At 52.6% G+C, this 15,680-nt stretch overlaps 1 protein-coding gene across 1 annotated transcript; it reads left to right on the top strand.

The window, feature by feature from the left end:
* The first annotated feature begins 7,525 nt into the window (after positions 1-7,525).
* FOXL1 (forkhead box L1) lies at positions 7,526-12,110 on the top strand. Its single transcript, XM_026004948.2, has one exon. It carries the CDS (start codon positions 8,148-8,150, stop codon positions 9,222-9,224), a length of 1,077 nt encoding a protein of 358 aa, XP_025860733.2. The 5' UTR covers positions 7,526-8,147; the 3' UTR covers positions 9,225-12,110.
* Positions 12,111-15,680: the final 3,570 nt, after the last annotated feature.

The raw sequence follows: 15,680 nt of genomic DNA, 5'->3' as shown, positions 1-15,680 counted from the left end.
GGAGAAGGTCCAAAGGGGATTGATTCTGGAGCATTTTACGGCCATTCTCGGTGGTGGTTAGATCAGAGGTGGATTCCAGACCTCTTTCCTTCTTGATTTGATTTCTTAATCCTTACCCTATTGCAGTGAAAAATTGTAAAGGCTCGTTGGCCATCAAAAATAATTTCCAATGCTTTTAGAGTCCTGAATTTATCAACTCTCAGGACTTTGAGTAACAGGAAGATTACCTGCCTTTTCGAGTTTGATGTCTTTTAAACATTTTTAATAGCAGTGAAACCATTGTGAGGTATGGCTGGGGCAGGGGAATGGTTTTATTATCTGTTTCCCTGGACCAAAAGCACAACTCCCCCGCTAGTCTCTGTGTGTGAATTTTGAGGCCAGAGCTCCAAATTGGGAAGGAGTTTCCCACCCAAATAGGTGAGCTGTACTTTGCTAAGAGCGAAGCTCCTTGTGAATTTAACATTTCACGTGATGATGAGTTTTCCAAAAAGTGATTTTCCTTGATGCAGTGGCGCTGAACATAACCTGGGTTTGTGTTGTTGTTTTAGCCGTGGCAGTTTGTCTCTAAGTCACGCTGAAATAGAACTGGGGGACGTGTGAGCATAATAAATCTCCCCATATGTGCAACACAGATTCTTTCGATCCATAGCCGCAGACGTGGCTGGCGGGTAAGACTTAAATGCTGCATTTTATTCCTTTCCACAGAGCTCAGAATCTGGCAGCCTCAGTGCTTGCTGCTTGACCTCGAGCATCCCCCAGGCCCCCTTGCTTTGGTTGAGTGAGCTGGACCGGCCAGCTAGGGAAGAGAGGGAGACTGAGTCCCCTCTCACTGCCACAGAAGAGACCAGCCTCCTTGCCCAGCTCTGGTACTCTAATTCCATTTCGTTCCTGTTCTTTAAGATGATGTTTGCCTCTGGTTTAGAGGAGAGTGGTCTAGCTGGCTTTCTCCTTCTCCAGATTTTTCTTAAGAGTCCACCCTGAAAGCTTGCCTTCATCTCAAGATTTGGAATTCAGGCGAGGTCTGAGAGACACACGGGAAGTAAAGGAGAGAGAAACGGGGAAGAATTGGGTGAGACCTGGGCTGCCGCTGAAGCCACACTGGGATCTACTATCCCTGGGGAGGCTTCTGAAAGAAGTCACTGTGCGTCGGCCGCTCACCCAAGTGAGTAGCTCAAGAAAGGTCCCCACACCCCATAGAGGCCACAGTGGGCCAGGGGTCCTTCCATTTCCTTAGGAACGTGGGCAGCTGGAAGGCTGGTGTTTGGGGCTTTATCCAGGCCTCTGAAGGCGGCAGAGGGGAGAGGTGTGGAAGGCTGGGGTGCGCTGGAACGCCTTCGGTCCCTGCAAAGCTTCTGAGTATGAGGCCCCGGGACCAGGGTAGGTGTGGGTAAGCGCCCCAGAAGGCCAGCCCTGTGTGCTGGGCGCTGAGCTCCTAGCTCGCTCAGCTCAGCCGCAGCCGCCCTGCTGTCAGCAGCCCTATGCAGACTTCGGGCCTAGGGACTGAGCGGCCTGGGGGCGTCTGTTGGTCCCCCTGCGGGATGCGGAGATCCAGCAGCGAGGAGCTGAGCCCCACGGGGTGGAGGCAATCCGGGGGCGACTCGCACCTCACGGCGACCCCTGCGGTCCGCTGCCTGGCGCGCAAAGATAGCGCGCTTGCGGGTGACACGGGCTGTCCCTGCTCCAGGTATCCGCTGGCCTCCCCTTGCTTCGGCCACTGGATCCTCAGTCCTCGGGAGGCCCAGGCCTATCAGAGAAAGGGGAAAGGAGGTCGTGGATGGAAGGGCCGGAATGTTGGTCGATGGCTGCCAGGACTCCTGGCCAAGCAGCTCTGTGGTCCTCCGGGCGCAATTTGCACGAAGGCGCGTCCCGATAACCACGTTCCTTCCTGATCCAGTAACCGTGGAGCTAGGCAGGTCTCAAGGAACTGCAAATAAAATATGAGCAACCCCAACACCGCGGCAGAGACCATTTCCCATAGAGTTAACTCCAGATGTCCTACTGGCCTTGGCTGCGCGGACTGTTTCTAACCAGGGCCCCGTTTTGACAGACATGGACTGCTTGGAAGGACTCCGTGGCCTCTAGAATCCCGCACATTCCCTGCTCCACAGAGGCTGCAGCTTGAGTAGCCTCTGCTTCTTCCAAGACTCGGAGACATGCAAGCTCACTGCTTTCTGGGAGAGGGACTGACCTGTGTGGCCCAGCCCAGGCTTCTCTTCCCAGGCCAGACTTGGTTCTCCAGCCAGGTAGTCTTCATCTTCTGGTTTAAAGTAGCCAATCCTCACCCACACCAAAATCAGTGGTGACATGTGCCTTCTAAATGCTGGAGCACTGGGCTAGGAATTCGAAGACCAGGTGATGCTGTGTGAACAAACTATTTCCCTTCCTGGTTTCAGTCTTTTCATCTGTAAAATGACTGGTTGCTTGTAAGGGCATTTGGGGCGGTCTAGCACTTTCCTTTCTGGCATGGCCATGATCCCATGAAGGGCCCTCACTTATCCCCACTCCCTTGCCCTGCTGAAAGAAATGGAGATCAGAAGCGGGAGGGAGGAGCAAATGTGGGGTCCTGGGAAGTTAGGTGCTTGGCTCATAAATCTTTCAGGGGGGTCCATCTCCTCTCCTTTACCCCAAGACTGCCTGGGGTGGCCTTTGGGCCTGGGAGAGGCTTGTGAGCTGCATTCAGAGCAGAGAGAGCAGAGTTCCCAAATCTCCCATGAAAACTAGCCCTGGTGCCTGAGCACTTGCCTTGTCACTCCTTGCCCCCACCCCAAATCAAACCTCCGCACAGGGTGTTGGCCAAGGTCAGTGTGATGGGAATTCATTAATAACCATTAATCTGAAATGGGCGGAAACAGCAAACTGAAAAGAGACATTAATTAACAGGCAGAACCAAGTCTCTCAAGAACGTGCTGGGGTCTGGGTCTCAGAACCTGTGCCTGGTGCCTCAGGGAATGGGTACCTGCATCGTCCTGGACGGGACACTCATGACCCTCAGGCTGTGGGGAACATGGATAGAGGCCTGAGGGGCAGCCAGCCCAGGGCGGCCAGGGGCTAGACTCTGGGTGAGCGGTGAGCGGACACACAAGGCCAGTGCCACCAGAGAGGGCCTTTTGGCACCACATACTCGAAATGCTTTCCCAAACTCTGAGAAGCATTCCCTGCCTCCTCCTTTTTGCATGGCCTCAGCTAGCCAAAGCAAGGCATTTGAAATGTTTGCTTTTGGACATAGGCATGTAAAGAAGGGGGTGGGATGTTTCAGGGAGTCTGCAGTCTGCCACTGGGCCTGAGTGGACATCCCTGCCTTGATTTGTGCCAGCCTGTTCCAGGCTTTTGCAACCTTCCTGCCTCACAGAAAACACAGAAGGACACAGCCCGTGTAGAGTGTAGTTCTTGAATGTGGATCTTTGGTGCTTAGGTGAAGCTGGTGGGGGCTTTATCTTGGGGCTGTGTGTGTGTGTGTGTGTGTGTGTGTGTTTGTGTGTGAAAAACTGGCATAGAGGGAGGGGGGTGGGCTGGCAGATGGACCGGCTCCCTGGCCGCATAGGTCCCTTTAAGGAAATGGAGTTGGGGAGCATGGGGAGTGCTGCCCCAGCCTGGGGTACAGCTTTGTGCTCAGTCTGTATGCCCACCCAGGGTGGAGGTCACAGAGGCCAGAGAGGCCTCTCTGACCCCTGGCTTAGTGGCCATTGGCCCTGGTCTTACCTTTCCCAACAGCCCCGTGGGGGCTCTCTCTCTCTGCCTGTGTGTTGTTTTTACAGGCAGCCTCTTCAACAGAGCTTTCTAAGCTGACTCCTGGCCACATGCACCGACTCAGGACCTCCACACAGGCCAACGGAGGGTTTGCATGACCTCAGCTGTGCTCCCTACAGCTCTCTGGGCCCATTTCTCAACCGAGAATTGATAGGATCATCAAATATGGTTGTCATTGAGGATTGTGGGAACCCAATACGTATCAGGAGGGTCCTTTGGTAATGGCCAGGCCCAAGAAGGACTCACTGTTAGCCGTTGGGATTTACCCCAACCCAAGAAGAACCATGGTTCTTTGGTCTCGGCCAGCTGTGCATGTCAGGCTACATACTGGTATGCTCTGACCACCTCTGATTTAGACCCTTTAAATTATGAGCTCCAAAGAAATCAGTAATTTGGAAGTTCCTGCCCTGCTCCTGGGCTTTAGCAGACTGGCCGAGTATTGCATTTGTGGCTCACTTCCCCAACAGGGAAGCAGCAGAAGACCCTGCCCGAGACACACCTCTCTGAGCCTCTGCAGACACCTGAGGATGTCAGATCTCAGAGAATCCACCTTTGCAGAAAAATGTGTGCATTCCAACACTCTGTTCTGCTACTTATGGCCTCCACTGTCTGGAGGTGCTCACTGCCCATTCCAAATCTCATCTGTAAAATGGGCAAATCCATTACTTCTGTGTTTTGTAGATGCTGTGAGGGTTCTCAAGAGAGTTTCCATGGGGCTCTTGGCATCCACATACAGTAGCCCTGTTACGGTGGGATTATTCTCCTGTCTTAGCAACACTTCCTTGTGTTAACCTCCTGGTGTTAGTGTCCTGGTCTGCAGAATGGAAATGGCCAAGACTCCTGGGAGGAGGAGTGACTTAATCCAAGGGAGACCTTAGGAGGATGCCAGCCCAGAGTAGCATTCAAGACATTTGAGCTATTACTATCGTCCTTGTCATCACCATCTCTGTGTTTAGGATGTCAGTAAGGTGACCTGGCTGAATAAGTCCTGTATCTTCCCACCTTCTCCTCACACCTATTACAAGCGTAGTAGATTGTGCATTCGTTTGTGTATATATACTTTGTCAACTGTCTTTGCTTGGAGAAAAGTGATGCCAATATTTGGGAGGTGTCGCAGACCATCCTTAATTTGAGCATCTGCTTTTCAGTTGACTCCAGGAGCAGAGGAAGGGTAGATGCCCCCAGGAGGGAAGACTTCCTGCTTCTGCCCTCCCCTCAGCCTTTTCCCCTGAGGCCTCTTTGGTCCTGCCTGGTGCCTGGCCTCAGTGCAGACTGCCCAAGGAGCAGGCTTTCTCCCTGGAGGGGGGATGCGGGGGGCTGGAAACAATACTCTTTGCCCTCATCCCATGCTGACCCCAGATAGGAACCCCCACTGTCCTTCTGGGAGCTTCCAGGCAGGCTGAAAATCTCAGGGCCTTGCTGCAGGCTGGGAGATGCCCTGGCACTGACTTCAGAGATGAATGCATGTTTGGGGCGATCTGAAGACCACGAGCCTAGGGAGAACTTTTAGTGTCCCTGTCTGGCTCTCTGGGATAGCCAGTCGGCCTGGCTGTCTCCCAGGCTCTTCTGCACGCCCCCCGCCCCCCGCAGCCTCCCCCCCGCCCCCGGCCTCGGATCCGGCCTCAACGCACCGAGCTTCCGCACGAGGGCGCATCCGCACTCGGACGCCAGGGGCTTGTGCCACGGACTCCCCGGAAATATGCCCCAGAGCGGGCTCCTTCCTACGGCGGGCCCCTCCTAGGCTCAAGTTACAAACTCCTTGCCCTGGAGCCCAGGATTCGGCCCCGCGCGGGAGCCGGGTTTGGGGCCCCACGCAGTTCTGACGGAACCTCCCGGAGATGCTGCAAATCTGCAAACGCGCGGGACTGGACGCGCCTCTCCAGACCGCGGCTAGAACTTGGGTGTTTTTTTTTCTTTTTTTCCCTTTCTTTACTATCAGCGCCCCGCCCACCAGCCGCGCGGTCCCCGCCTGCGTCCCGCCCTTGCCCAAGTTGGGCGGTGTTTATTATTGTACGAATTCAAGCTCGGATTTGCCTGGGAGTTTGGAAGTAGCGCTGCGGGGCGCGCCTGTCGGGAGAGGCAGGGATGTGCGTGCTGGACTCCGGGTGCCGGGCAAGCTCCAGGCAGGGCTCGGGGTGCGGCGGGGCGGTGCGCAAGGGTGCCGGTGTCCCTTCCTCTGGGTCTGTTGGAGCGGGAGCCGAGGCCGGACATCTGGCCAGATCCAAGCTTGAATTTGCCGGCGGCCGCGCCGGTCTGGAGAGGTTGGGTGACCCCGGGGACTATGGAACCGCGGCTTGCATATGCTGGGGCGCTCAGGTGTTTCCTTCGCCCCAGGGTTGAAAGGGGTGCCCTGGGGCGAGCCAGGGATCCAGAGAGAGGGCAGCCCCCAGCTCTCTCCTGGCTAGAGGGCCATCCTCAACACCTAGGCTGGAGTCAGGCCGGGCTGGACGGTTGGCCTAAGTTAGAAATGCAGCGCCCCGGAGGGAGGCCCGGGGTTGTCCCAGCGCCCGGCCTGGCGCTCCCTCAAGCCGCCCTGCACCCAAACCGGTTTTTCCGACCCTGATTTTGCCTTCCTTTTGCGTGTGCCAAACTTACCCACTGCCCTACTGTCTATCCAGACCACCCCCCAAAAGATAGTTACTTTATGAGTTCCCCGTTTTGGGGTGGGATTCTCCTGTCTTTCCCTTGTTCAGGGGTGACCTGGCCTTTCCTAACCAGAGGTGGCCTCTTTGTGACCCGAGCAGCAGACGTGCCCCTCCCCCCGGGTGAGGGTGACTGTTCCCAGCAGAGCAAGGTGGTGGGCCACCCCTATACCCACCTGCCGCCCTCACCTCTCACTCTTTTCTGGGGGCATCCCCACAGGGTTTATTCAATGAAACGCTAATTCAATTATCCCAAGTGTTTTTTTTTTTCTTTTAAAAATATTCAGCAGAGATCATAAACAGGAACTAGTCCCGCTGATGCCCCCACCCCCACCCCACAGCAGCAGTGGAGCAGGAGACCGCTCCTGAACCCGCATCATTCAGGGTTTTTGATTCAAAGCATGACGTGGCTGAGTGTAAAATGAGACAGGGTGGGGGTGCTTACACCCCAGGGTGAGTGGGGGGGGTAGGTGGAGAGCAAGCAGGCTTCCCAAATGCTTAATGTAATCACGGGCCAGCTGCGTGCACTTGTAAAGTTGTTATAACCCCCCTCCTTGTTATAAACAGGAAAGCGCAGAATATAAAGCAAGAGACCCGCATTCACAAATACCAGCTCTCCTGCGACAGCTGCCAAATTCCCCTTTTATGGTGTTCCTCAGTCCCATCAGAAGGACCTTAGCTTCTCCCCACTGACCTCTCCAAACAGGGTTTGTTTTGATACTACCCTCAACTAAGCTGTGGACCACATACCCATGCCCTCTCTAGCTCCCCAACACCCTGTGCCTTGGCTTTGGGAGAAGCTGGGCTCCTGGAGGGCCTCTTCTGGGTCCTCCAGGGAGCCCTGGAGATAGAGGCTTACCCCCCTCCTGGATACCAGCCCCCTCCACCACCCCCCTCCCCCCCAGTGCCTCCATCTCCTGCAGGGCATCTCAATGGTTTCTCCAAGGAGCAATGCGCCGCCCTCTGCTCCGGAGACTCCCAGACCTCTTAGACACGCCACTCCCTTCACCCAAATATCTAAAAGCTTTCAAAGACCTCAGGAGGCATTTATGAGACGTGCCATCTCCACATCTATGAGTGCAGAGAGAAGAAAAGATCTTTTGTGGAAGGCTCTGGATAACTGAGCTCCCCCAAGCCAGCAGTAAAACTCACCCCTGTGCCCCCCGCCCATCCCCACCTCTCCTTCCTGGCCCGGCAGACCCCGCTTGGAGCCAGAGCCACCGCGGTCCACATCCTGCCTCACTGACTGTGTGTGCTTACAGCGTCAAGGGGTGGACGTGATATTTCAAACATCAGATCAGTGCGTTTATATATTGGGTGCCCGGAAATTTTTCCAAATAAACACAGCTTGATTCAACTTGGGTGGGCGGACTTATCAACAGACTAATTCTATAAACAAATGAAGGAATAGCCCCGAAACCGATTGGCTGGTATCAAAAAGACACGTGGAGGGAAAAGCTTGGAGTTTTTCAGCAATGAAATTTTAATTAATGTGGGTGGGCTGAGCACACAACGACTGTTTATCATAGACAATTTATTTTCCAGCGCTAAGTCAACATATAATAGCAAACTTACAACAATTATTTAACATTTTTAAAGCCATGAAGGGACAGAGCACGGAGCGGCCAGGGAGAGCGGCAGAGCGGGAGGCAGACGCACGGCGGGCTCCCCGGGAGGGCCCTGGCCGAGCGGGGCGCAGTCCCTAAGCCGCTGGGTCGCCTGCGTCGTCGCGGGGAGCGCGGGGCCGGCTGCCTCGCCATGAGCCACCTCTTCGGGCCCCGGCTGCCTGCGCTGGCGGCCTCACCCATGCTCTATCTGTACGGCCCCGAGAGGCCCGGGCTGCCTCTGGCCTTCGCCCCCGCGGCCGCTCTGACCGCCTCGGGCCGGGCGGAGCCCCCCCAGAAGCCGCCCTACAGCTACATCGCGCTCATAGCCATGGCGATCCAGGACGCGCCGGAGCAGAGGGTCACCCTGAACGGCATCTACCAGTTCATCATGGACCGCTTCCCCTTCTACCACGACAACCGGCAAGGCTGGCAGAACAGCATCCGCCACAACCTCTCGCTCAACGAGTGCTTCGTCAAGGTGCCCCGCGAGAAGGGGCGGCCCGGCAAGGGCAGCTACTGGACGCTGGACCCGCGCTGCCTGGATATGTTTGAGAACGGCAACTACCGGCGGCGGAAGAGGAAGCCCAAGCCCGGCCCGGGGCCCCCGGAGGCCAAGCGGGCCCGCGGCGAGACGCAGCAGCGCGGCTCAGAGGCGCAGCCCCGGGCAGGGAGCGGGCCCGGGAGCGGGCCGGGGAGCCGGGCAGGGCGCCGCGGGCCCGAGACCCCCGGCCAGGAGGGAGCGCCTGCGCGCCCCTCGCCGCTCCGGGACGGCTCCTCTCCGCCCGCGCCCCTCCGCTGGTCTGGGCCCGCGTCCCCGGCCCCGGAGGAGGACGCCGGAGATGCTGTCCAGGGCGCAGCGGCCTTGGCCATAGGCCAGCCCCCGTGCACGGTGGATGGCGCGGATGGCCCGGGGTCCCCCCCACGCCCCGCTTCCCACAGCTCCCCGAAGAGCTCCGACAAGTCCAAGAGCTTCAGCATAGACAGCATCCTGGCCGGCCGGCAGGGTCAGAAGCCTGCGGGAGGGGGCGAGTTCCTGGGGGGCGCCAAGCCGGGCCCCGGCAGCTGTCTGGGTGCCTCGCTTCTGGCCACCTCCTCAAGCCTCCGGCCGCCTTTCAATGCTTCCCTGATGCTCGACCCGCACGTCCAGGGCGGCTTTTACCAGCTCGGGATCCCTTTCCTGTCCTATTTCCCCTTGCAGCTTCCAGACACGGTGTTGCACTTCCAGTAAAGCAAACTGTGGCTGGCACAGGTCCTTCCTCTACCCTGGGCTGCGCTTGTGAGCGACCAGGGGTCCCATTGCTGGGGGAAGGAGCCACGTTTTTTGAAAACAAGTATCTTTTCTTCTGCAACCTGTGGATCCTGGGAAGTGTTACCAACTTTTGTGCACGCAGGTGGGCGCAGTCGCCTGCCTTCTCCCGAGGTGAGGTGGACTTTCCCTGAACCTGGAGCAACTTCAGAGATTTAAAAGACCCTGCCTGGCTAGGACTTGGGCATCTCGGACCTCCTACCGCGAGAGCAGGAGAACTCCTTGGCCTTAGGTCAGTCTAAGGTTGTGATCTTCCGCTACCCACTGCAGGTCGTACATGTCCAGAGCAGCAAGGGCCCAGACAGCTGGAGAGCAGGACCAAATGAAGCTGCAGGGTGGTTTCAAAAAGAGCCACGGTGGGACTGTGGTCAGCTCCGTTGTCGCTGTGGCTCAGGCCCTGGCTTTGAGTCCATGGAGTGATGATGGGTGTCCACAGCTGGATTTATCCGTGAACTCTAGCTGTGGAAAAACCGGGAGCAACCTCTGTTTTTCATATTCTTTGGGAGACCTAGGGCCTGGTGAGGATTTACAACCCATGTCCAGGTGGAAGCTACGAGACCACACTTTTATTTTAAATAGAGAATTTCTCTCTCTCTCTCTTTTTTCTTCCTAGACAGTAAAAGGAATATGCTATATTCTTTGGCTAGATGCTCGACTCTTTTCCTACAACAATTGCCCTGTGAAAATGTCTATATTAACAACCTTTATTAAGAAAGTGCACTCTATGTAATAGCATTTTGTTGCATTATGATAGCTCGCTAGTCAGTACCCATGATCTCCAAGACATGTTGCCAGCATTAGCAGGCGTCCTGTCTTGTTGCTTTTGTTTTTAAGGGATCAAAAGATAGCAGAGGAGAACGGAAATGTGTGAGGGGGATGGAAGGTGTCTTAGACACATAAGATTTTCCATTTGCATGCTTTTTCAAGATCTAGGTTTGATTTTTTCCTACATTTTCTGGACCTGTGTTCTAAAGGACCGCCTTTATTCAAAAAACTTGGGTGAAACAAACATAAAAAGCAGATACTGGGAGAGAGGGGTCATATGGGGCAGAGGAAGGGAATCTCCTGGTATCTACTAGAGGGTGCCTCTTTGGACCCCAAAGAACAGGAGGTTCAAGAGGAGGATTCTTTCAGACATTCCCAGCTGATGGCATCTCAGCCGGCCACCCAGCTCCTCCCTCCAAGCTCCCACCCATCAAGCCTAGAGCCAAAAGCTAAATAAACACCTTGTGGAGGTGACTAGAAATCTGAAGGGTGGGGAACAGGAAGCTGGGTGGGGGGCGGGGAGGTTTCTGCAACAAAGATCTGGTTAAGAAAATGGAGATTTTTAACAGCCCAGTTCAGCTTGGAACTTTTGGGAAGTGCATCTAACCTCTTACAGTATCTCTCTTTGGGTTGCCTTAGGTGGGAAACTGAATTTCCTGAACCTCTGGGTTACTTTAATTTTATCCGATGTGGGAAAGGTACAATAAGTAAGTCATGAGTTCTGGAGGTAGGCTGAAATGGATCTTCAAAATAACTTTAAAAATAATTTCTAGGACTCATAAAAATGAACACAAACTTCACGGCAAGAGACAGCCTATTGGTTAGTATACTCAAAAGGATGTTTCTGATAAGCGTAATAATTTAATAGTTAGTAGGCACAGAGTTGCCTTTCTGAGGATTTATTCTTAGAGCCATGTGCTACTGACTCATAAGTTTCCCATCCTACCCAGGTTGGTGGGAACATTTTGGTGAGCTGCACAGTGTCCTTGATTTTAAGAACTTTGATGAGATTCCCATTGTTGAGATCCAGGCTCACTGCGATTAACCTACACCGTGGTGGAAGGGCTGTCATGGGTATTTTGTTATCCCAAAGTCTCAGCCTCTGCAAATAAAGTTGTTTTTTCATTAACCTCTCAGTGACTGGTTCAGTGGATTACTGGGGGGAATAAGCAAACAGTGTAATAGGAGAGAGGAGTCGGGGATTATATTTGGGAGCCCTGTCAGCATCTCAGGGGCTCTGCCTTCTGAGGGTGAGTTCACACACAGACTGTTGAGTAGGAGCAGAGAAGCCTGGGGCCAGTGGGTGCTTTTGGAACATCATGGAAACTCCACTGTGTAGGTTATGTTTTTAATTTTTCTTTTTCATGTTTGATTTGCTATATCACGCATTTTGTTAATTTATGATGGCTGCTTTCTGGAGAAGCCAATAATCTAATCCTGCCATTTTATTTTATTTTCATTTATTTATTTTTTTAAAAAAGATTTTATTTATTTATTCACAAGAGACACAGGGAGAGAGATGGAGGCAGAGACACAGGTAGAGGGAGAAGCAGGCTCCATGCAGGGAGCCCGACGCGGGACTCGATCCCAGGTCTCCAGGATCACACCCCTTGGGCCAAAGGCAGCGCTAAATCGCTGAGCCACAGGGGCTGCCCAAATCCTGCCATTTTAAAAAAGATGGCATTTTAGAGTTACGATTCCAAGAAGTATAATATAAACATTATTTTTATGGCTCGGAAAAAAAAAGGCAGGAGTATGTATCTGCTTTGTAAGAGTGTTTATACATACATTAAGAGGAATTCTGTTACCTAATCCCCGCATCCATCTGGTTTGGAAAGGCTGTGGGGGATTGGACAGTAGGATGATGGAATCTATGGAATCTATATAATCCCATGAATATTCCTTCCCACTGAAGAAAAAGAGGACCAGTTGCCTTTCACAATTCACACAGCTGTTTCAGTGCTCCAGATTTATTCGTGGGCTCCAAATTGTAGATCAATGAGTGTTTTTTTGTAGATCAATAAAAAATGGTTTCTACTCTTATTTAAGGCAAACTCTCCTTTATATTCAGGGTAAGCCAGAAGCAACCTTGTCATTCTGCTCTTCAGCAATCTGAAGGTACACCTCTGTGCTCTCTTCTAAACAAAGGGAATGGGTTCTGTTTCTCTGAAAAAGGTCTTTGGTTCAAGCTCAGTATACACAAACACACACATGCGTGTACACACACGGGTGGATACACGATCATAATGGGGATATAGGAGGTGTACAGTGTACAATGATAAATACATAACTGTGGATACGCATGCATGGGTATGCACACGTGTATTTGTACATGTGTATGTGTGTATATATGTGTATGCTCTGTGCACATGAATGCTCAGAGTTCATCCTTTTTTGCACATAAGTGGAACAGATGGGATCATATCAAATACTGAATCCTTTCAAATTAATCCAAGTATTGATACTCTCAGAAAGATTTTCTTTTTTCTTTTTCTATATAGTTCAAGCCAGGGAAAATTTGCGTTTTGCACTAGTCTGATGAAACTAATAAAGATTTCATTAAAGGATCCTGGAAGACACACCAACGTCAAGACCTTTACTTCTACGACTCGTGAAAGGATAAGAGAACTTTGCAAAGGAAAGGCCTTTTGGATGTTCACTGGCTGTTGTAGCAGCTAATGGCCTTCCTGGCACTCAAATGCCTCCTAAGGTTTTCCAGGACCTGAACAGGATGTGATTTGCCATTTTGGACCTAATTGCATCTCTCTGTGAAGGAGGCCACATGTGGCCTCTACCATTTTGCGAAGAGTGGTCAGTGTGTATCCATGTGTGGGTTAAAGAATTGGCCACATGTAATGTTACTGTTGCAGCTGGAAGCCAGAGCCCGCTGCCCACACACTGGTAGACTAATGTTAACATCATAAACGTGGGGGACATTTCCAGTAGCTGGCTGCACTCAAGTGAGAGCCACAGCTTTGTATACTTCCCATCTTCACGGGAGCTGGGAACATCTCCTTGCTTCCATGAAGCAAAGGTTGTTCCACAGAGAAAAAAAAAAAAAAAAAAAAAAAAGCACAAAGTAACAAGTTCATTAATTAAAAATAAAGAGAATGAGTTTGTTGGAAAGGTAAAATTCTTTGGATCCACATTTCAAACAGTTTTTTAAAAAATGTCTGAACAGCTAAATGGCAAGTTCTCTATCACTTTTGTCCTTATCCAGGGGTTCCTTACTCAGGAACCCCATACTTGGGGTTCTCCAGGACCAGGTACACACCATACATGTGTGCAGCAGCAGCCTAGTGGCGAGCTATACGGGGTGCTGGAGCCTGGGCAGAGCTGAGGGTCTGTCTCTTCCAATGGCATCCAAATGCCAATTTCACTGGGCAGACCATGTGAGGGGCACCCAGACCTGATGTATTCAAGCCCAGGGGTCTACAACATTGTGGGTTGATGGGCGTGGGTACAAGATTCAGTTCTGCCCCTGGAAGGTGGCTACAAGGAAAGAGGGTAACCAGAGCACATGTCCTAGGTCCTGGGGGTGGGGATACAGTCAACACTGTCATCTTTATTTCCCTTGGCAGGGAGGAGGGAGGTGAAGGGGAGGTGGTGGCCAAAGATTTGGTCCTAATTTTTATCCATGAGGCATGAGAATCAGGGCTCCAGCAGGAAACAGAAAGCCCCTGCCCAATGGAAGAGACGAAGTTGGAAGGACTGCTTATGGAAGGAGTGGCCCAGGGGAAGGGCACATCCATGGGGAGTGAGGGCGCATGTGGTCGGAGCCACAGTGTTGCACAGGTAGGAGCCGAGGAGAAATACCCCAACCTGTCTCCTCTCCTGCCTTCCAGCCTCATGTGGATACCCCTGATGGCTGACCCTGCTACAAGTCCAGCCTACAAGGGAACCCAGGTAATGCAGTACATAGGGGTCAAATCTGCAAGGGCAAGAGGGGCTGAGAATGCATGGGCGTGGGGGCGGGGAAGACAGAGTGTACCCAGCACCATGGTGGAGACGAGGGTCCTTCCTTCAGGGCCTGTTGGTGGCAGCTGCCCTGACCACACTGTTGGTCCAAGAGCCAAGCCTAGGATGTCTTGGACAATACTGGCAGCTACAGCTGGCCTGCCAGGAGATCAGATTGTCCTATCTGCCAAGCTTCCAAGAGTGGTGACTCTAGAGCCTGTCTGAGACCCTCTTAAGAAGGCAGGGCCTGGCTCTGGACTTAGCTCCTGGGGGCCTGTCCTCAGCCATGCAGTCTCTGCCTTCACAGCTTTGAGCCTGAGTTGCTGGGGGCTGTGGATGACCGCACATGGAAATCTATCAGTTCACTGAGAATCCAGAACAAAGTCACCTTTTACTGAAAGTGTTCTGAATGTGGCCAGTACAATCTCATCCTCACAGGACATGTGGACCTCACGCTGGTGACGGCATCTCCTGGCCCCAGTGCAGAGGAAGTAGGGCACAAAGGAAGTGTCTGGGCGCCAGGACAGCACCAAGGTCAAGCCCTCTTAGAAGGTGGAGGGATACTCCGGTGTCCACGGGACTGTGTCACCTTGGACAACACTAAGTTTAAAGCATGACTCAGGTCCTCATAATGTGTAATGTAAAATATTAGAAGTATCATGCCTCTCTAGTGTGCTGGCATCACTACTTTCCCAGGTAGCTGGTCACCATGAACTACCTCCTGTTTCTAGGCTTTTCTGGACACATCTAGCAGTGGGTAAGAATTCCTCTCATTACTGTCTTATTGACTTGTTACCATTCAGCAGGTTGAGTTTGGTGGGAATGGGGAGGGATACATTAATCTGGTTAAAAGTGTGCCCTTGGGGCCCACCAGGCAGAAGCTAATAACCCAGCTCTGCCCTTTTGTGCTGTGTGACATCAGCAAAGTGACCAAACACTTCTATGCCTTAACCTTCTCATCTGTACAATGGGTATTGTATCAGCAGCTGCCTCGAGTATCTGTCCTGAGGAGTAAAGTAAATGATGGGTATAGGTCCATAAAACAATGCCTGCCCCAGTCTCCATCTCAAAGTGGCCATCACCATGATGGCTCCTGCACGCAGAAAGCGCCCAGTAAATGGGATGTCTGTATACAGACGTAGCCTCTAATCTAAACACTTTTGTTTTATGGGCTCATTTGTGTCTTCCTAGTTATGTACAAAATCATGAATCAACAGCTCTGCTCACATTATGTAATTGTGTAGGTAGCAGAAGACTTCTGGGGGCGGACTTCCCCGGGGAGGCTGGGATGTGTTTTCATCCCTTCATTGCCGTGTTACGTCTCTTGAGATGATCCATCCGTTTGAACATGAAACCAAAAGCAAAATAAGCAGCTATGCATAGAGTTGGGGGGATCTTAGGAAAGCCACAGGAGAGCCAATCCCACAGGCCAAAGAGAGCGAGGTCCCTCTGGCATTTCCTTGCGTTGTGCCGGAGCTTAGAGGGGCTTCCCAGGGCCGGATCTCTAGCCATTGTGAACCCAAGGGCCCTGGGAATGAATGCAAGTCTTTATTTCTGCCCTCAGCACCGGGGCCACTCCTGGGGAGAAAGGGACCAGCCTAAGGAGCAGTGTTCCTTAAACTCTTGTGCTTCATAGCCCGCCTTATAAAGTGTAAG

Source organism: Vulpes vulpes, chromosome 12 (genome assembly GCF_048418805.1).
Source record: "Vulpes vulpes isolate BD-2025 chromosome 12, VulVul3, whole genome shotgun sequence".
Lineage (NCBI taxonomy): Eukaryota > Metazoa > Chordata > Mammalia > Carnivora > Canidae > Vulpes > Vulpes vulpes.
The sequence above is the reverse complement of the archived record's forward strand: the minus strand, read 5'-3'. Positions and strand labels throughout refer to the sequence as shown.

Excerpts from the sequence above, each read along its gene's own strand:
- FOXL1 (XM_026004948.2), top strand. The coding sequence starts at position 8,148 with ATGAGCCACCTCTTCGGGCCCCGGCTGCCTGCGCTGGCGGCCTCACCC.